Genomic DNA, 21261 nt, shown 5'->3' on the forward strand with positions numbered 1-21261 from the left:
TTATACATTAAAATATTTTATTACAATACAGACAATTGGGCTCAAAATTAATACAAATTAAGATAAAATATTTACAAGGTAATGTGTACAGTGTAGCTGTTTGAACAGCAGAAACAAGAGAATGTCTAAAAAACCACATTCCTTTAGTATTAAGTCATGGAGAGAGCAGACCCCCAGCTTGTTCAAGGGGAACATGCATCCATTGGCAAAGGCTTTCTGAAGAATGAGAGACTTTGGAACAAGATTTTTAAAGTTAAGGGGAAAAAGATTTACTTTATAGAAAGAAAAATCTGGGGGAAGAAGAAGAAAAAAGCATTACTTCATTCTGCTGCTCTGTGCTATTCTTAGATCACTTATCATTAGTTCTTCCCAAAACTTACACATCCCAGGCAAAAAAATGGGTTTTTTAGTAACTTTCTGTAATACTGCCACCAAATGTCTTTTAGATGCAATAAGAACAACCCAAGGAGTTACAGAAGAGTTTAACCACTTTTTAATAGAAAAGTCTTCACTTACACTGTTTTTTTCAATAAGAATATTTTTAATGGGTGAAACATAATTTGGTTAGAAGAGAAAGTGGGCTCACTCCCACTTTCCTCAGAGTGCTCTTTTTGCTGGTCTGCCACTCCTACACCATTATAAAATTAACCCAAGTCTCATCAGTAGTCACCAGGGATTTGTTATAAATACACCATCCATTCATAAAAATGTGCAGGTCATTTCTCTAGTTGCTGAGGGGTACTGAAAGCTTCATAAACATTAGCAGCAAAATCTTTCACTTGTTCCATCATCAACAGGTCCTGGAAGAAATGTATAAAATAAACTTCCTTAATCAAATACATTCCCCACTATTCTGCCTGTGCTGTAGTACAGAATTCCTATGAAAAGCACCTGGCACTCCCATAGGCACAACTCAAACTTCTTGCTTTACAAAGGTTTAGGAGCAGACATGCAAGCAGTACCAAGCCAAGACAAGAAGTCTGTGGTTCTGTGCAGTTCAGCAGAAGAATGAAGTTCTAGAAAAGCAGTGTATTTTTGGAAGATACAAACTGACAAAAAGTTTTGTTACTGCAATTGTTTTCAGTTTATTTTTTAAAGCCACTGAAATTAAATTATTAAAAAGAAATACACAACATTAAATTCAATATTTTACTTGGGATATTGTAAATAAGGCAGAGTCTTACCTGAACAAAGTGACTAGGTGTTTCACTGCATACTGAATGGATCTGTCCGTTTATTATTGGAATTATCTTGGCTAAAGGAAGACTGACACTGGAAAGACTAGGAGACAACAAAAAATATTGACCTGCTTTGACACAGATGAAGCCACTAAACAGTGATTATAGAATTCTAAGTAAGTACCACTTAAAAAGTAAGAACTGAAAGACTGCAAATTAAAACCTATGGATGAAGGGTTTTTTCCTCCATATCAAGGCTTTCCTTTAATATAGAGAAGTACCAATTCAATTCCAGTTCATGTTCCTATTGCAGTTTCACACTTGCTTCTCATTCAAGAGAATAATGGTTTTGTCAGAGTCTTTGCATATGTATGTAAGTAGACAGGTCATAGAAGTGCCTGTCTACAGTTTCATGCTATTTCAAACTAAACCAGGCTTAGGCAGAGAGCCAAACAAAATATTTTAGGGTATTTTAAGTGATGTAAATAGTATATATTTAAATTAAAACATAACTCTCTAAAAGCCATTAGTCACTAAAATAAACATTCATAAATGCAGTTATCATTCCGGGTTTTAATTTTAGTATTTGAGAAACAATATTTCAAGGATTTGAACCCAGCTTTTGGATTTGTAATGCTCTCACCACACTGCTTAAAACCAAAGTTAACTTCAAAATAAAAGCTATTTTTAAACATTCTTCTAGAAGGATGTAGAAAATCCTGAATATTACTGCATTTTATCTGCATACCATGAAACCTAAAGCTCCATGGCTCCCTGTCACTGGAGGATCAGAGCAATGCCCACCCCTCTTCCCTGAGAGCCACAGGAACTGATGGAGGCTGGGGCACGAGGGGCTCGTGGGCTGCAGGGGAGGGCTCTCCTTCTCACAGCCTCACTGAGCACATCTGCCAGGAGTCACCACCAGAGGGTAAACCCTCCCAGCCCAAAAGGCACTCTGCCTGTGCTGTGTTCCAGCAAGAAGTGGAAGGCACAGGTCATCTGATCTCTTCTTCTAGGTCTGCAAGTAATGGTGGGAAAGAACCTTGCCTAATTCTAGTGATTTCATGGGTGGGAGGAAACATGAATCCTCCTAACTGCCCACTTGGCCAAAGAGAGAAGAACGTAGTGATCCTTGAAGACCAAGAAGCAAAATAATATTTCCAGCAAAAGAATTCCAAGAAGTCAGGAAAATCAAGAGCCTTTTTGGAATTCACTATGAACCCAAAAGCATTACTGACATGAGAACCATAACAAAAAAAAACCCCAAAACATTTACCTATTTACAGAGCTGTTTTGAGAAAGGTCCTTTTCAGTAGGTCTAAAAAATTCTGCCATATTGTCCAGCAGTCGACTGAATCCTCTGTTTAAACATGTGCTCAAAACTGTACTGAAGTCTGGACTGAAAAGAAAGAATAATAGAAAAAAAGGTTTTATTCCTGGGTTTAATTTTTTTCAAACTAAAAAGCCCTGCAAGTATTAAGTGCTACAGGTGTGCCTCCCCTCATGGGTGATGTGTGAGCCAGACAAATGCCACTAGCATTGCCACCTCATGAAAACACCAGCTTCCTCAACAGCCTGAACTCTACGCTAAGATTACTAAAATCCAGAAAAACAGGGACTTAACCGTACACATCCCTAAAAGCAGCTAAACTGAAAGAATAGTTTGACATTTGTCTCAATTCCCTCAAATCCTATATTTATTATAGGAGCCTCACTTTTACCAGCTCTCTGGTAAAAGGACACAACTACCCTCAAAACCATGCATAAAAAAAATTTCCAATAAGCCAAATCTAGTGTTCACCTTATCAAAGCAAGTAAATCCAGTAAAATTACTCTCAATTTGCCCTGCTTTATCAGAAGTACTCCTCTGTTCCTAACTATAGAGCATGTGAGGAAGAGAGATAATAGGTCTGATTGCCAAGGACATCCTGGGTATCTCATTAAGACAGAATTATTTCTTTAAAAGTTTCAGCTTCCAAGTTTTGAAAATCCCAGCCTACAACTGATAAATACAAAAATTTAATGCAGAATGGTCACATTTCTCAAATGAAAAGTTTTCAGCTTTTTGTATGAAAGTAATCGTCTTATAGAAACAATAGTTTTGAGGAGGAGTTTAATATGAACACAGCATCTTTCTCTGTACCTTTCTAGCATATCTCTAGTTTCATTCAGTAATTTAATTGTAGCAATGTCTCTCTCTGTGAGTCCACAGGCCTAGAAAAACCAAAGACAGACACTATTAGTAAGTGCCATCAGCAACCGTAAGAATAAGAATAGAAATAGAGAAGTTGAGTATCATGGAATTAAGTCAAGATGTACAAGTCAAATATGAAAGAAAATATTGTTGTAAATCAGTTTCTTTATAATTTGTGTTTTAAATGGTCACTGTAGGATTTTTAACTAAAAACAATAGTAGCAGGAAATACTAGACTATTTGAGGAAGTAATTTTTCCAATTCTGACCTTCAATACTGAAATCAACCCAGAGTATCAGATACAGTTAAAGCAATAAATGCACGTAGTCACATGCTGCAGCCCAGGCACCTTCACAAAATTTAAGAAATTAGTGTTGTGACTGAGATTACACTTTTCTCTTGACTCCTGTTCATTTTTCAGCCCAAAGTATCAAAGGACTCCAGGACATCACTCTCTTGTGCACCAGCCAAGATGCTCCAACACTCCATGAATACTGCTGGTACACAAGTGCAGATGACACAATTTATCTTAGGGCTGAGTTAAGCTGTGTTGTGTCACAGGCTAAAGGCAGTAACTGGGCTGCATTTCTGAGCACAAAGCTGATGTTCTGAGGGTGACACTTGTTTTCTATCATATCTGAAGAAAATACAACTGCCTAGATTAAAGATAAGGACACTTGATTTATGAGAGAAGAGGCTTCACCATTTATTAAAGACACAGGTGCCATGATACACTAGAGGACTGTGACGCACCCTTTCTTCTCCAAAAACATGCCCACCCAAAAAAAAAAAAAAAAAAAAAAAGCAGAATGAAAAAAAGATAGGTGAAAGGAACTGAATCAAGTACCTGACTAGCCAAGGGGTTTTCTTCATCTGGCATCAGATAATGACATAAGGGAGAGTAAGATGCAATCTGTTCTGAATCTCTATGTTCCACTACTTCCCTGATATCTTTAAGTTTCTGTTCCAACTCCAGAAGAGACAGGGTCTGCTTAAGGGAAATACTGGAAAGGAAAAAGACTACAGTGTTGCTTGCAAAATGAGTAATGCTGCTTTCTCTTTCTACCAATAAAATGTTTACAAGTAACAAGACTCCCATCAGCTACATGGGTTTGCAATGGCAGACACAGCCTGCTATAATAAAAGCATGATTTTGAAAAAGTCAGTATGCCTGCTTTCCCCCTACCCCCACAATTCTTATAATACTCTTTTTTTTTGGAACAGTCATCACAATAAAACTTAAAAGCTAACCACAGAGAAATACAGGCTCTTACCTTCCAAAAACTTCATGCACAGCTTGTTTAACAATAGTTATTAACTCAGTCAGTCCTAAAGGAAGAAAGTCAAAATTATTCTAAGGATTTGTTCAAGTCCCAAAAAAGGTAGAATTTTAGAAGTGTAGTTAGCTCACAATAAGCACCATACCATCTCCTAAAAGGTGCTGAATGCTTGATAGATATTGCTGCTGGACTTCAGGGGGAGCTAGTGGTGTCTGCGGGGGGAAAAAACCCAACAGTTCTGTAACATGTCAACAGTAGAGAACAGTGCAAAAAAAATTTCAAAAATCATTTCCTTAATCTTTGTAATACTCTTCAGCAAACAGATTGCCTCACTCTCTTCAACTTTCAACTTTGTACTGACTCTTCCTGCCCATCAACCATGTCATTAGTCCTCCAGCATTCTTTTCTTCAAACCTATACACATCTCTCTTCCATACTCAGTGGCACAGAAAAATCACTTTTCATTCACCTAAAGGAAAGTCTCTTAAAAACCTTTACTGCTGGTGAAACTAGACCCTCCACCACCCCAGAAATTAAATCTAGTGGACCAAATTATTTATGCTCAAACCTAATAAAAGCTTATCTGACAGAAAAGAAGCTTTCAGAAACTAAGACAGGATTCCAGATTGTCCCAACTGAATGCCTCAGAGCTGGCCCTGTCAACCCACTTCTTTGTTGAGAAACTAACAGAAAAGGAAGTATGTTTCTAGTTCACAAACATCTTTCCCTTCTAAACAGCTTTTTCAGGTTTTCCAAAATGAAGCACTACCTCAGTCAACTCAGGCCTTCCTATTGAAAGCTTTTTTCCATCCTGCCTTGACATGCTGTTCCTTGACTCTCAGCAGGAGCCATCACAGGGGGGCAGATGAGAACTAATCAGCTTGTATCCATTATTTATAGATGAGCCATCCAGCAATTTGCAGGTCCCATTCTCTACAACTGGCACTTGCTTACTGTGGGAGTGATCTATTTTTATTGAGCAGTGATACTATATCAACAAAAACCAGCTCTTCTACCTCACTTGTCCCCACCAACAGACATTTAGGTAGATGGCCTTTTGGAGTCAAACCAAATAGTTTCAAAAAATTTCAAAGACAACATTTTCATTCTTTAATCTCAGAAAAACTTAACTGGAGGAATTAATGTATGTACTAGGAAGACCTAATAATATATATACACTTTTGCTTACGCATCTTGAATCACTCACACGGTATTGCCGTTTCACAAAATATCAAAACAAATAATTTCATGTTGGTGTTTAGACAGAAAGCAGCCTTCTTTAAGCAAAACAACTGCAGACAAAAGGCATTCTCTAATACTGCTGGTATTCAGGTAAACAACAGTACCACTATGTCATCCAAATTTAAATGCTATTAAAGGACATCAATATATTGTACTGCCAGTAATGCTTCCATGTACCCCACTCTTGTAAGGACCCTTGGTTTCATTCCAGCAGTCCTAAGCTATGCCCTTTTCATCTCACCAAATAATCCTTCCCCTTCCAAGGAACTAAAAGTCCTACCTTTGAACCAAAGCAAGACACTTACTGTGCCGTTCTTGCCGAGCGCGGCGTTATCCAGGTAGATGTAACCACCGATGATGTTTAACTGGACTCGCAAGAGAACCACGAGCATACAGGTGCTGTACACAGCGACAATACTGCGTGTGAAACCTTGGGAAGACAAAACAGAGTGACTGCAAAGTCAGGGAAATAAGGGTGAGGCAAGGGGAGAGAGTGCTCTCCAAGACTCCCAAGTGCTGATTATTTTTAAATATGCAGTCACATTTCTCTCACTGGTTGTCATAACATGTTTTCTCAACACATACCCAAGATAGTTACGAGTCTAATGTGCTGGATCTACATCTAAAGTGTCCCATTTAAAGTCCTATATTAATACCATTTTGCACACTGCACAAGTTATTTTGCGAAAACAAAAATCATACAAGTTGATCCGGAAGGAAAATGTTTAGTGTCAAATCATCTTTCTTCATTAGGCCAGGAAATACACAGACTATGTCAGTCCTCATCATGCAATTCAGACACAACTGCAGCTTGTCGAAAATGTTACCTAAGACATAAGCAGCTAAAGAAGATCTAAAGAAGGAAAATTAAAATGAGCATCAGCTACCAGCCAGTAGGCAATGAGGGTGTGTAGAAGTATCATCATGAACAGATACATAATGGAAGAAAGGAGCCAAATCAAAAATAGGATCTGTAAAGGTGCTATGAAATGGAGGAAAAAAAAACAAAAGAAGAATAGCAGAATGGTAGAATTTCACTGCGTTATTATCCGAGTTTACTTTTTTCTTCCCTTGCACTGCTTCCATCAGCCAATAAATAAGAAATGATAAGGGCTTCATGACTACTGGTATAGTGGTTCTCTCCAAAAGGCTCAAAAAGAGGGAACTGACGGCCAGGTAAGGGCTAATCTATATTTCTGACTGAATTTCCAATACATCCAGCATAGAATTTCTGAAACTAGTTTCATTTTATTGTGATGGCACAGAGAGGTCTCACAAAGTTTTATTGAGTAGAGTGGCAGGAAAGCCAAAAAAATTATTCATCTTGGTCTCTGAACTTTTAATTTCCCATGGGGCTAAGAAAAGTTCCTTCTTGTAAAGCCTTTGGGGGTGCAGGGGGGAGGTTTGCCATGTGTGTTACACTATCTTCATATCTACTGAAACAACCCAGTGTGAAGTTTGTTTTAAATGGTGTGAAGGACATTTAAAATCTACACTAAATAATTATGTAGATGTAATCTTTAATTTCCACTTACTTATAATCTTTAAATCCTCCCATATTTCTAACTTGTTTGCTGGCCTGTGGGAAAAAATAAATGGAAATATTAAGAATTATATTTTACTTGGAAATTAACAAGTATGTTAAATGACACAGCAGTGCTCTAGGGTGAACTTATTTAGCTACCACAATTACTCAAACCATATCCAGGTCTTGATCTCATTCAAGAAAGCAGTATATGAACAACACACTATAAAGGCATAGAAAAGCTATTCAAACTGTAATGTATAAATGTAGTGTTTAGTGATGTCAATTACACACTTACATGATCAGTTTTGAGTTACTATATTATGCAGTCAGAAAAAGCCACTGATGGTACAAAGTGGTCTTTTCTGGGGCCTTGACCATATATTTAATGTTGACTCAGTTTAGCAGGACTTTCTGTGTGCAATAAATGCAGGATCATTTCATTCCATTGTCCTACTTTCTTGCAAGATTTGCCATTGCCTGATGTGTTAAAAGTTCATAATTGATCATCAAAAACCAAAGAGATCACAACCATCAGTGGAAAGGAAATCTTGCACCGTTCCACACCAATACATGTTGATCTTTATTCTTTTGCTGAGGCATGTTCACTTTTTTTGACCTAACCAATTCCTAGAAGTTCATATTCTGCAGTCAACAAAGCAAGACTGTAGATTGCATAGATACACCTGAACTGCCTGAAGTACATTGCATATTTATAAACACTATCCAGAGGTAATCTTAGCTATACAGCAGCAGTAGCAGGAATAAGAGCAAGTAAACCATCCAAAATTTTCACCAGCCATTCTCATCTGTCAAGCATTGTCAGTAAAGAATGGCTACTGTATTGTGGAAGACAGATATTGTAAAAGTCACTTAGGGAAACATTTGGTAATTTCTTAGAATCAGGATTAACATTTAAATATTTAGAGCCAAGAGTTCAAATTAACCTATACTTTACAGTAACCTAATTTATTTTAAAAAAAAATCCAAACACCCCCATGCTTCTCACTAGAAATCATTTCTCTTTACAGGCACAACACGTGCACTTTTGCATTAGTTTGAACATTCTATCACTTACATAAACAGAAACTTTTATGTTCACCACTATCAAATAATGCAAATAAACTGATACAATAAACTATTAAGTCTACAACTCTGAAAACGAAAGAGATATTAAATAAACAATAGCTAAAAGAGATACACGGATCTATGGCAAACGTAGCAGATTCACACACTTTTTGCAAGCTACTCTATGCAAGTTTTTAAAGCTTTGCTAAAACACAACAAAGGAAGGACTTTGTAAAAATGTACTGTAATATTTCTATACATGAAACATAATGGGACTCAAAGCTATAGTTGTTACTTTTCAGGGGTTAAGTTTTTCATGTAGAATGAAGAGATATAGAGAAGCCAATACATCATTAGGCAACTACACCTGCACCTATTACATCAAAATATTTTCTGAAGCTCATGCTTATAGAGCTTCTTTTTGCAGCATAAGGCAGCAGCCAGATAACATAACATGTTAAGTATTAAGCCTAACAGTGGAAATTAGTTTTTCAGTCTTCATCCCCTGCAATTTACTAAGACTCAGCTGCTACTCAAAACTCAACTTTTATTTCATATTTATTTATTTGGAAGGCTGTGCTTGCTTTGGAACCAAAGGGCAATGCGAACAGAAACTAGTGGTTTGGGATAAATCTAAGTGCTGAAGAGGTGGGAGATGTGCAACATCTGCAATGCTGCAGAAGCAGGGATTTCACCTTATCTATAATATCCAATCACTGGGCTTTAAAAAGAGAAGGACAGATTGAACAAGAAGATCTGTGGTCTTGGGTGCTGCTCCCTCTTCAAAAGTTTCTCTGGAGGTCTGAAGACTTCAGCCTCTTTACACTCCCAGCGTACCACTGCCCACTCCAAATTTAAGGAAGTAAGTGGATTTTCAGTTAAAGGAGATTACCTAATACATAATATAATCTGTAACATATGATAACATAGATCCATAACATTTTAAGCCACAACACAGATTATGTGAGAATAATAATACATCTTCAGGAACATGAAAGAAGGTAAATCTCCACATCTGCTCTTTCATATATTCAACAACAGCACTCAAGGGTCTGGAGCTGTTTGATTGATCTTCCCAAATGGATGTGGAAAGCAAAGAAATCTATACCTCCATACTTAGCAGAGCTTCTTCAAAGAATCACTTCAAAGAGGAGCAAGCTTTGATGGCTGATTCCATTATCTGTGCCTTCACAACCCCTTCCCTACATTTCAGTTCAAAACTTTCAAGCATCCAGTTAAAACTTCCTCAGTGTAAGTAAAATAAGGAGTATTAAGACATAAATTCCACTGTAAGATACACTCTAAATGACCATCCATGCTTACAGAACGTTGCATTTAGCAAGCATTAAAAAAAAAATTGTTTTCATAAGTGCATACCAATAACAAGAAGAATGCCTAATCTCTGTTTTCACTAGAATTGTTGGTACTCAGAGGTGCGTCAGTGTATCCCTACACTGTTTCAACTGGTCAAAGAATTTAGAGACAGCAGGTGTTATCTTGATAAAAGAATGCTTGCTACAGAGAACAAACTAAGGTATTATATGTCTTCACCACTGAACAAAGGATTACAAACTGTTGCAGACTATTTTCTGCACAGTTCAGATGACATATTTGGTGATCCACAAGCTCTTTTGTTCATTCAGTTTAATTTTTTCATTGAATAAGACTTCTATTATGATAAATACATTTATTCCATTAAAATTAACCTTTCCCAACTTCTTCTTGTTTGGGGTAAATAATATTCAATAGAAGTTGTAAATACTCAGAGTTTATTATAAAAACATCATTCAGGCTGCAATTCCCCCTTTAAATCAGATTGCTTTGTTGTCAAGTTTTTGGACTGAAAAAAGCAGTGACTAAATAGGTAATCTATTAAATGCTGGACAGCTGAAGTTATAGATGTATAAATAAACTAGTGGGAAGTAAACTAGAAAGACAGTCTGGAGTGAGTCAGAAATCCCGTGTTAATTGCCTACATAACACTTTTACTCTGTGCCATATGCCAAGCAATTTCTGTTCCAGGTATACTATTATGCACTTTATGTATTTAAAAACAGGCTATTTGTTCCTGCAGTTGTAAGGAATTCCAAGGTGTTTTCTGACAGGAAAGCATTTCTGTTAATGCATGACATGTTCCTATTTCTTCTATTTCGAAAAAAAAAAAAAAAAATTAAAAATGACTTCTCATCACTTAGATGCATTTGCAATCTCATCTTGGATACTTTCCACTGGTACTCATGTCTGAACTTGGTAAGATTACATAAACATTTTTTCAAACACAACATCAACAACTCAGTCAAAATATTCTGCTCTGTTTAAGAGAGAACTAGATCCAAGTGCTTTTATCTACCTATCTATAAATAATTTCAACAAAAAACATGGCTCTTGCTGCAGCACCTTAAAGGAAGTATTATTTCCTGTAATTTTGGAAAATGCTAGCCATACCTATTAAAATACATCTAACATGAGAAAATATTTACACAGTGATTTCAAAATACCTTAAGAGTCATGATTCAATGGGACACTAAACCAAAATTGTGCCTACTCTCTACACTATATAATTTGAAAAAAATTTGTCATCAAAACAAGTGGAGTTCAATACATTGAAGACAGTCTTACCTATTTTTAAGAAGAGATGTGAGACTCTCAGAGTTTAATTGATGCATTAAGGCATCCCTCAATGTTGGAAGCATTGACAGTACTGTTATTAAAAGAAAAAAAACAAACAACAAAACCTCTCAACATCAACAAAAAAAACCCATATAAGCCCATCCTCAGCTCACACTAGGATGGACATCCCATTGCTTAACAGACAAAGCTGGGAGGACAAGGGAAATAGGAAACCCAGGGAGAACTCAGAAGGGCAATAACCTGTGTGCCTCTCAGGAACTGGGGCACCCTGCTGCCCTTACCATGACCATGTGGTTTTACTGGCTCCAGCTGCAGATGTGTATTCACATCCTGCATATATATGCTTCCAATTCCCCAGAAGAAAATCTGGCAAAAACCTATACTGCTGCATTTCTCCCAGTGAGAAGAAAAAGATCTGAGGTTTGTTTTTCTCAGCAAGAGAACTGGAGAAAAGTATGTTATAAATGAGAGAAAGCCAGTGGGAAAAGATCCTTTACTTTCAGAACAGTGTCTGATCTGCTGTTACATGACTGGATCAGGAAATGGAAAACATGATAAATACTAACAAAGTATGAAAAGTCTTGTAAGGAATGCATGCTGCCAAATACAAGATACTTTGTATAAAGAAAGGCAAAGAAAAACCTAGTCCTTGCATCAAGATCACTCCCAGCAGTACCAAATGAAAAAGATGAAAATTAAATATCAATTGGTCAGGGTAAACAGGTTGGACTTACAGCCACATTATGAATTTCAACAGAAAAAGAAAATACTGCCGAACTTCTTTAATAACAGCAGTTTTGAATGGCCTGTATTTACAATGGCAAGGAATTTGTTGAAAAAGTACTTTCACTTTTTGCTCTCCAGCTAGTCAGGTACCTTCTAAATGTGTAGGAAACTGATGGGCTGATGTGCTTCTTATTAAAAATTACCCACCAAGTTCTCCATGCAGCTTACTAACAATGTGCTATAATGAATAAAAAAATCCTGCTGTAAATTCAGTACTGTTTGAATCTAAATGCTGTTTCACACCTCAGTATCACATGCAGTTTAAGCAAGAGGGTCCTGTAGTGACAAAAAATTGTAACCTGCATGTATACTTGTAGGTTTATTGACGGTACGGGTTCAGATGTCGCCTAAAATCCTTTAATCCCCTACTGTTCAGACTCACTTTATTTGCTAAACCACTCTATTTATGCACCAGTATTTAATTAAGATTTTGAATTTATCTACATTTCTTACTGCTCTTCCATCCTGACAATATGTAGCATAAATCCCCAAATACTTCCCCTTTATCTAAAACAGTAGCTATCTCCTTATCTTACCTGTCATATTGCACGTCCTCTGATTACTCTCAAAATGGTACTGCCTTCGTGCTTGGGCAATGTACTCCGCTGCCTCTCGTTCCTGGATTTCTCTGATTTTCTTCTGTCCATATTTTCCCAGTAAATAGACTCCTACAGAGAAATATACATATTAGAAGGTGCTTTTAAAAAGTGATAAAGGTCCCTTAACCCCTTTATTTGATTTTAAAGCATAAGAGTGCATAGTGTGGGATTCTTTGATAGGGGGTCTTGAGTATTTTATTAATTATTGGCTAAGCAGTACTAAGAAATAATGTTTTAAAAATTGATTAAAATGTCAAGGCTTATGACTTGAATCAGTAGATGAGACTTTCCTGAGAAAACAGAAGACATTTTGGTACCACTGCAATGTGAACAACTAGTACTAAAGAGACTGCAACGAAAGAGAAACAATGTAGGGTAAGAAGAACAAATAATAGCGAAACAAACAGAAACGCCTATGTCTAGAGATGGATGAAAATTTAAATTTCTTAAAAGATGTATTTCTAAAATTAGCAGAAGTTAGAAAGAAAACTCAAGTACTAAAGATCACATATGAGAAAAATTTTATAGATCAACACTTCCTTAATTTTGGTCCTGAAACTTCCATATGAAGAACCTTAGTTTCAATTGGGCTTGACTGTGGCTCTTCTTTTTTTACCACACCTGGTTCCTACTTTTCAGCCACATTCTTCTCTTGAGGGTCAGAGCATCCCTCATTACTCTCACCATGAATCTTCGTTTTTCCATAAAGACACCAAAAATCTTTGCTTTGCATTTTCACCTCTTCCAACATACAGCCCCTCTGATGTTTCCCCCAACTGCTTGTCCCACATCACCAGGGGTTCAGGTATCTATCCAGGCTGCCCACAGCCCTCTTCCCATCCTTCCTCATCTCTGCCCCCTTTTCTAAACCATTCCTCAAGGTTCCACTACACCTTCTAGGCTTACCCTCAGCACCTTTGCCCACTGTAGGCTGCTTTCCATGAACTTTGCCCCCTCCACCCAGGCCTTCTTGTAGCACCTCCTGTGTGTCAGGTTCATCTGCTGCCTCCTGTGTGCACTGGCAGCTGCAGTTTCCTACTTAGGTGTGTAACCAGCACCTCCCCTGTTCTCTCATGGAAGATTTGGAGGGGGCACAGATAAGGGAGGAACAAACCCATGCAAGGAAAAACTACAATTTAGTAATCTTCTGTCTGTGTTGACTAATACTGTAATTACTGAAGCTCCCCTACAGAGAGTCAGCTCCAAAACTGTCAGGTCAATAACAGCAGAAAGAAAAAATCTGAATAACAAATCAAGTATTTTAATTTTTTTTCCCCTCAAAGTACTTTCTAAAGTTGTAAACACAAAGTTTTCTTCAAAGTTCAATTTTCACACTTAGAAGCCAATATTGGAACAAATGAGGCACTTAGCACTTGCTGAAAGTTTCAAATCTAGTTTTATAAACCAAATCTACAACTAAAAAAAGAATAACAAGCAAAACAACAACAAAAACCAAACAAAAACCCCCACCCTAACCAAAAATAAACACACAAACCCATAAACAAACCCTCCCAATATTTTGAATTCAGCTATGTTTTTTAGGTTATTAAAATCTTTCAAAATATTCCCTAAAACTATCATCATTGTTCAAAAAGCCTTGTTAACTTTGTGCTCCAACATTCATGGTTGTAAAAAAAATCTGGCCATTCACACTGGCATTAAGTTTGCTCATAGGCAACTACTAGCCAGACCAGTCTGGCACAACCACAGTCACTTCCATTTCCCAAAAGCCTCATAAAACAGAAACATCTTAAGTCTCTCCCTCACTTCAGCCTTTAGGCAGACTGCCCATTTGCCATATGAAATATTCACTTCATTAGATGCAAACTTTAGTATTATGGGTACATACACAAAAAATGTGATTCCACCATTAAATTGTTAACAAAAATGAGACTTCACAATCAAGATTATTTTCATCTAAAATGTCACCAATTCGTGCCAAGAATACCTATTTAGAATGCAACTTCCAGGCTGCTGCTATTTTTTCAGCTAACTTACTGAAATGGAAACATTTTTTTTTAGCATTAGTGATCAATTCTTGCACATGAGATTTTTCCAATCATTTTACCCCATTACACTATTCACATTACATTAACATATTGTCATTTGCCCAAATGACTACTTTTGTCTACTTTCCCTGCACCCCAAAATAAATCCTTTTAACTCCAGGTTTTGTAGCAGAAAAGTCATAAGTATAAAAAAAGACCCTTCCTGAATGTAGACAGGTCATAGCAGACATGCAAACAGTCCAAGAAGAATCATGTGCATGCCCTAGAGCGATGCACAGGAGCAGCAGCTTTGAGATTGAGACAGGTAATTGCTTAACACCTGCTGGTTAAGGCTGTGTGCCTACTCTGTACTAAGAGCTGCTGTGGCCTGTAAGGGTACAAAGCTGCAGTAGCTGTCATCCAGGTTCAACAAAGAGTCTCCAGAAAAAAAAACACCTGCCTAAAACAATGCAATACCCAGCTACTAAGTCTCGTTTCTCCCTCCCTTCTCTGAACTAAAGTATAACTTTGACCCACTGTTAACAGATGTTGCTTAATCCAGGATTATTCTCCTCTCTGGAGTGTGAAGTTAACCAAAGTAAAAGCTCCACCACCCACCTGCCCACCTTGAGCAAACCCAGCAAACAACAATAAGCTTGAGCTTTGGTTGCCAGCAGCAGACTCTCTGCTACCAACTGCATGGCTTGTAAGTGCCTCTAAGTCACCTGGAAGACACTGCACTTCACCTGTGAAACTCAAATCTCAGCTGTGACAATGAACTTATGCCCACTGCACTCACTCCTGAAAACAGCAGGGCAGCCTCTGCAAGTCTCTGCCTTATGAGACATCTCAAGGAGCTGCCAGCTGGGGGGGCTGGCTTGCAAGGGTGTTTGTTAATCCAGGACAACCTTGTGGATCTATATTAATACACTGCATTAATTCGGAGGACTTGACAACTATACAGATTTCTCAGAAGTCCAGAATGAATGCATCACACAAAATCATGATGTGGAGTTGGAAGCAGGACCAGAGAAAGCCACATCCAAAAACTGCCATGATATCAAATCAGCTAACGAACCTGCAAAAAAACTAAGCTCACATTGTGAAAGTCTGTTATCATAAACATGCAAAGCCAATATCAGCATTTTATAACTAATAAAACTTAGTTTTACTGCTCAGTGTGGGATAGGAGGTCTGCAAAAAGCTGCAGCAGCAAGAATTTACTCATGTCTAATTAGCTAAATTGTTGTATAGATGGAACTTCATGCTGAATCTTCCCATATGTTTGACACAAAACAGGAATTAAGAAAATTCAGAAACAGTGAGGCTGTCCAGGAGACAATTCCTATGGAAACTTTTTTCTATCTTCATCAAAATGTGAACTGTACAAAATATTATAGTCCCAACACATCTGACTTGGAGGGTTCCAAAACAGGTGAGTGATAAAAATATCACCTGATGTCATACCCTTCAAGAACAGCAACCTCAGTAAGGAGCTCAAACTACAACTGATACTGTTTTACAACTGATCTAGAAAGTGGAATGTATTGACATGGGTACTGGCTGTCTATGTTGGATCTGGTTGGGATAGAGATCATTTTCTTCATACTAGCTGGGAACAGTGTTGGTAATACCTGTTTTTGTAATTGCTGAGCAGGGCTTACACAAAGTCAAGGCCGTTTCTGCCTATCACATCACCCCACCAGCAAGGAGGCTGGGGTCACAAGGAGCTGGGAGGAGACACAGCCAGGACAGCTGATCCCAGAAGATCAAAGGGACACGCCACATCACAGGATGTCATCTCAGCACTAAAATTAGGGGGGAATACAGGGGGAGGGGGGGAGCACTGTTCAGGGGCTGCTGGGCATTGGTCAGGCCTGATTCTCTCCCTCATCCCACCAGAGAAGGTGTGTGTGGCTTTGTGGTGCTTTAGCTGCCGACTGGGAAGCACTCTGGGGTTTACAGCCCCTATATCCTGTGGAAGCAAGATTTTTGATTTGAGATAAATTTGTCTCCATATCCTTCTTTGGCTGTAGCACTGTATAAACTCTTCCCACCTAAATGTAAGTAATGCAAGAAGTTTACAGAGTCTGCAGGCTCTTACATGCTCACTCTAGTAGCCTCCAAGAGGTAGAGTAATTCTCACATCACCTAAGTGATGGTTTCCCTCTCCTTTCTTCACAGGTGGAACGGAGGGCTGAGCTGAAGAATGGCATAGGTAATTAGGAGGCATCAAGTTTTCAGGAAGTCTCTTTGCCTTCTCTTACCACAGGAAGAAAAAAAGAAAAAAAAAAAAAAAAAAAAGGAAAATTTCAGTTTTAAGAACTTTATAATGTAGGAATTGTGCTGACACACAGAAGCCTGCATCATTCCAGGACACAAACAGCTCCATAAATTGTGGTTTGTCCTTATGTTGCAAGCAATGCCATGCATTAAGGGACATACAATTATCCTGTTATGGTTGAAAACCATCTTTAAAACATGCAGGCACTAAAGCCTTATTCTCTTGGTAACACTTAGTCCCACTGGTACATATTTAACACCCTGTGCTTACTCACAAACCAAGCCAACTTTCTCTGCTAAGTAGAGAGATTTCTGAACTGAAATGCTTTTTCTGCAAGCCAAAGGTTGCAACAGATGAAATTCAGCAATAATTAATGTACCACTGAAATCAGAACCATACATTGCAGACACACCCTGAGCTTGTTCTTCCACTGCATCAACAGAATTTCAATGGTGAATCTTTTGTAATATCTATTAAAATCTGGCTTGAATGCTGAGCACCAAGATAAAAAACTATTTTAATCAAACTATCCAATAAATACGTGAACCTAACGTGTCCATGCAGATCCCTGCGTCTCTCTCTCTACATATTTCTAGTGGGTTTGATTCCCAGACCACTAGATTTTGCTTGCTAGAAGAGATTTAAGTTTTTTCAGTATGCAACCTATTTTATACTGTTAAAGAAACAACTTCTAAAGAAAGGTTTGTACAGGGTCTTTGCTAAGGTGAGGCCTTCTTAACCCTGTGCTTAAGGGGAAGTCAAACATACTTTTCAGTTGCTTTTCCACTGAGTTTGGGCTTATTTTGTGAGATTTGTATCTTCATAAGCAGTAAAATCTGTTGTAGTGTTGGGATTGAGAAAAATTGCACAAAGAATGAAAGCTACTGGTAACACACATGGAATCCACTTCAGTAAAGAGAGGAAAAGTTACCAACCAACTCTGATTTTGGTGCAGTAATTCAGTAACACAACACTGATACAATACTGTATCAGTAATAATGCAGAAACTCTTCTATACTGTCTAATGAATCATTAAATATTCACATTAATCTCTGACCATGTGCCAGTTAAAGACTTAAAATCATTAAATCTTGTGATGTCCCATTTTCCTTGTTATACCCTCCTTCCCAGAAAACGCACCTGCAGCTCATAACACCACATAAATGTAGATTCCAGGCTCTGCTGTTAAATCAGCAAATTTGGGTGCTTTCCTTAAATCATTCAGCCACTTCCAAATATTCAGTCTTTATTTAAAAGCAGTGTGTAAAGTTGCATTCCATCTTTCAAGATTTGTATTTTCTGGATGTATTTTTGTATTTTTCTCAGAGCTCTGGCTCACCAGTGGTGTCATTACCATAGCTCGTGGAGTTTTTTTAAGGTCTGATCCATAACTATGTAGATGTCCAAAGCACTCAAGATTCAGCTGCTCAACAGCTATAAAGCAGCACTCTGCAGTAATTCACTCCATCTCCCTGCCTCCCATAAAACACCATGGTGCAAAGTTGCTGCTGGTGGCAGCTAATGATGTTCACCTGCTTGTGGAAGCCCAGATTTACTTCAGTCTCAAATACATAAAAAACAATTCTCTACAAATAGTACATGGCCTGAAGAAATAGATAATTGATCCATGCTGTAGAAAATGAGCACAGTTTAATATTTTCAGTCAGAGTTGAAATGCTGATTAGTGGAAGAGCATCTTGAGTTGCCTTTTTTTTTTTTTTTTTTTGGTAATCCTTTAAATAACATTATTTTAGTCTATAATTATTATTTTAAGTGCACTTGATCCAGTCATTAGCATTTTAGTGAAAGTGAAACTGAGCTGTATATAAACAACACCAATCAAAAGGAAAAAACTGCAAACTCAGTTATGTTAGGTTGGTTTGCAGGCTGGCAGAATGCTGTTTATACATGAGGAATTTAAGATTTCAGGCTATGAGAGCCACAAGTTCCCAGATACCTGCCTTCCCACTTGGGAATTGATCCATGTTTACGCATTGAAACTGGGGGAAGTGATTTTTTACTATTCCCATTTGTCCACCCACCACTCTCACACAGACAGTTGAAGGGGAGGGAGAACATCTTCCAGGTGACAGCCTGGTGCGTAAAAGCAAAAAAATAAATCCGTTTAGTTAACATGGTGGGCTGCAAGTGTGGTGGTAAACATGACAGTGTGCTGCACTCGCAGAGCCACAAGAGCTGCAGGTGAGGGGGTGAACTGGCAGAGCAGTCTGACCAGTACTTTAGTAACCATCACCCACCCTATTATCATGGATTAATTGGCACTCCTTGGAAAACCGCAGAAGGAATTAATCATGAAAGAATGCAGACGACACAAGAACCAAGACAAGCCAGAAGTAAATACAAGTCACCTTCACAGGGGACTTCACCTGAACATATGACAAATGACAAAAGCCCTGTAGCCCTCAGAACGTTCAGTTGTTCAGGCAAGTTCCAGTTCGATGTCACTTACACTGGATATAACTACTTTTGATGACTGAGTGCACACAGACACTGCCGTGCCTTTTGAGGAGGATCTAATCTCCAGCTGCACAGCTATGCACTTCATCATTAAACAGAGAGGCAGATCCAATGTGCTCTTTTAAATCCATTTCCAACTAAAAACAACCCAATAACAACTTCAAATGAAGGTGGAGCTTACTAGACCATAAGCACCCTACAGGTTCAGCAAGAACCTTAAGGGAGAAAGTTCTTGAATAATTAATGCAAATCCTCTCAGTGAAAGTTTTGTGTCTGCAACTAATCTATATTTGTCCAGAGAAGGGCAATGAAACTGGTGAAAGGTCTGGAGCACATGTTCTATAAAGAGCGGCTGGCTAAGGGAGCTGGGGGTGTTTAGCCTAGAGAAAAGGGAGCTTAGGGGGAGCCTTATCACTCTTTATGTACAAATACCTGAAAGGCGATTTTAGCCAGGTGGGGTGGTCTCTTCTCCCAGGTAACAAGTGACAGAACAAGAGCATATAGCCTTAATGTGCGCCAGGGGAGGTTCAGGTATGGCATTAGGAGGAATTTCTTCACAAAACGGGTGATTAGACATTGGAATGGGCTGCCCAGGGAGGCGGTGGAGTCGCCGTCCCTGGAGATATTTAAGGAAAGACTGGACGTGGCACTTAGTGCCATGATCTAGTTGACAAGATGATGTTCGGTCATAAGTTAGACTCCATGATCTTTTTTTCCAGCCTAATCGATTCTGTGATATTTGACAATTCACCTCACCGCACGAGTCACACATGAAAGCGGAGGTTTTCAGCCTCCATCCCAGAAACAACACAAGTGTCACCCACGCTTTGCACCCTTCAGCGTTGTTTCAAAGTAACGCGATCTCCCGCCGCAGGAGCACCCGGGAAACCCGAGTCCCCGTCTTTTAGGGCTTAAAGACACGTAGACTCCCTCCGTGCCTCGGGGTTAAGTCCTGCTGCCACCCGCTTCTCCCGGCGGCAGACAGTGGGAACACTTGGGTGTCGGCAGGCGGGCGCAGGGCCCGGGGGCACAGAGCCTCTCCAGCCAGCGTGGGCCCCCCCGGCCGCGGGGGCTCGTCGGGCCCAGCGCCAGCTCCGAGGGGGCCGCCCCGGCGGGAGCCGGCAGCGCTCCGCGGGGAGGCCCCGCGGCCGGCGCCGCGTTCCCCCGGTATCACCGCCCCCGCCCCTCGACCGGGCACTCACCGCCGAGGAAGGTGCCAAGGACGAGGCATTTCTTCTTGTGCCGCTTAAGGAAACTCCAGAGCGACCGGAGCATCCTGCGAGCCTGGCCCGGCCCGGCCGCCCCTCGGGTCCCCGCGGCGGCGGAAGGGGCGGAGGCGGCGGCGGCACCGCCCGCGGTGCCCCGGAAACAGCGCCGGGCCCGGCATGGCGGAGGCGGGGGAGGCGGCCGTGCTGGCCTGGATGGACCAGGCGCTCGACGTGGTCAGTGCGGGCCGGGACTCCCGCTGTCCCGCGGGGGAAACCTCGGGCAGCCCCGGGGCCCCTCACGGCAGCGGGGAGGGGAGGGAATGGGGCCGGCGGCAGCTCGTCCCGCTGCTGTGGCGCTGTCCTGTGCCTCTCGCCAGTCTGTCTGTCTGTCTGTCCCGCAGGCCAAGGAGGCGCTGGAGAAAGGAGAGGTTCCCGTGGGCTGCCTGCTGGTCTACAACGGCGAGGTCATAGGCAGGGGCGGGAACGAGGTCAACGAGACGAAGGACGTGAGTTGAGGTCGGCCCGGGGGCACCGCGGCTCGTCCCATTGCTGGGTCTCAAACGTGCCCTCCTAAAGTCACCCGGGGGTTAAGAGCCAGAAATGCCTCTGCAGCCTCTCCTGATGGAGTTCTGTCCACAGGCCAGCGCAAAAAAAGCTATTTCCTGTCGGTTTTTAGACCTATTGCAACTTTAACCATTAAATTAGGTATGAGATCTGGTGCCGAGAGACCTATTAATGCCAACAGAGATTTTGTACAACTGGAACATTTGTAGAAATTAATCTGACTGCAGGATCTGACT

The 21261-nt window shown here is 39.8% G+C and overlaps 3 protein-coding genes across 4 annotated transcripts in view; 2 read left to right on the plus strand and 1 right to left on the minus strand.

Annotated features, from left to right (window-relative positions):
- The window catches only part of FUCA2 (alpha-L-fucosidase 2), a 31132-nt gene extending 13794 nt beyond the window's left edge, over positions 1–17338 (plus strand). The window contains exon 7 of the mRNA XM_086869079.1: positions 16676–17338. Coding sequence (XP_086725205.1) covers positions 16676–16717 — 42 coding nt within the window. The 3' untranslated portion in view covers positions 16718–17338. The remainder of the gene's footprint in view (positions 1–16675) is intronic.
- PEX3 (peroxisomal biogenesis factor 3) lies at positions 1–20632 on the minus strand. Of its 2 annotated transcripts, none has more exons than XM_086869117.1 (12): positions 20456–20632; positions 12441–12572; positions 11107–11188; positions 7430–7473; positions 6200–6324; positions 4798–4864; positions 4647–4701; positions 4220–4376; positions 3322–3392; positions 2455–2577; positions 1185–1281; positions 1–800 (listed from the first exon to the last, which is right to left on the minus strand). In XM_086869117.1, exons 1-12 carry the CDS (start codon positions 20526–20528, stop codon positions 717–719), a joined length of 1110 nt encoding a protein of 369 aa, XP_086725243.1. In that variant the 5' UTR covers positions 20529–20632; the 3' UTR covers positions 1–716. The 2 variants fall into 2 exon arrangements, with proteins under 2 accessions (XP_086725243.1, XP_023779239.1); XM_023923471.2 differs by lacking the exon at positions 20456–20632 and adding an exon at positions 16596–16753.
- The window catches only part of ADAT2 (adenosine deaminase tRNA specific 2), an 8774-nt gene continuing 8109 nt past the window's right edge, over positions 20597–21261 (plus strand). Inside the window, exons 1-2 of the mRNA XM_086869131.1 lie at positions 20597–20695; positions 20863–20967. Coding sequence (XP_086725257.1) covers positions 20639–20695; positions 20863–20967 — 162 coding nt within the window. The 5' untranslated portion in view covers positions 20597–20638. The remainder of the gene's footprint in view (positions 20696–20862; positions 20968–21261) is intronic.

The sequence above is a fragment of the Cyanistes caeruleus genome, chromosome 2 (assembly GCF_971803275.1).
Source record: "Cyanistes caeruleus chromosome 2, bCyaCae1.hap1.1, whole genome shotgun sequence".
Taxonomy (NCBI): Eukaryota; Metazoa; Chordata; class Aves; order Passeriformes; family Paridae; genus Cyanistes; species Cyanistes caeruleus.

Excerpts from the sequence above, each read along its gene's own strand:
- PEX3 (XM_086869117.1), bottom strand. The coding sequence starts at position 20,528 with ATGCTCCGGTCGCTCTGGAGTTTCCTTAAGCGGCACAAGAAGAAATGC. Across the intron at positions 11,189-12,440 it reads GAGGACGTGCAATATGACAG|TACTGTCAATGCTTCCAACA; the intron begins GTAAGATAAGGA and ends TTTTAATAACAG. Across the intron at positions 4,865-6,199 it reads CGCTCGGCAAGAACGGCACA|ACACCACTAGCTCCCCCTGA; the intron begins GTAAGTGTCTTG and ends TTCCCCCCGCAG.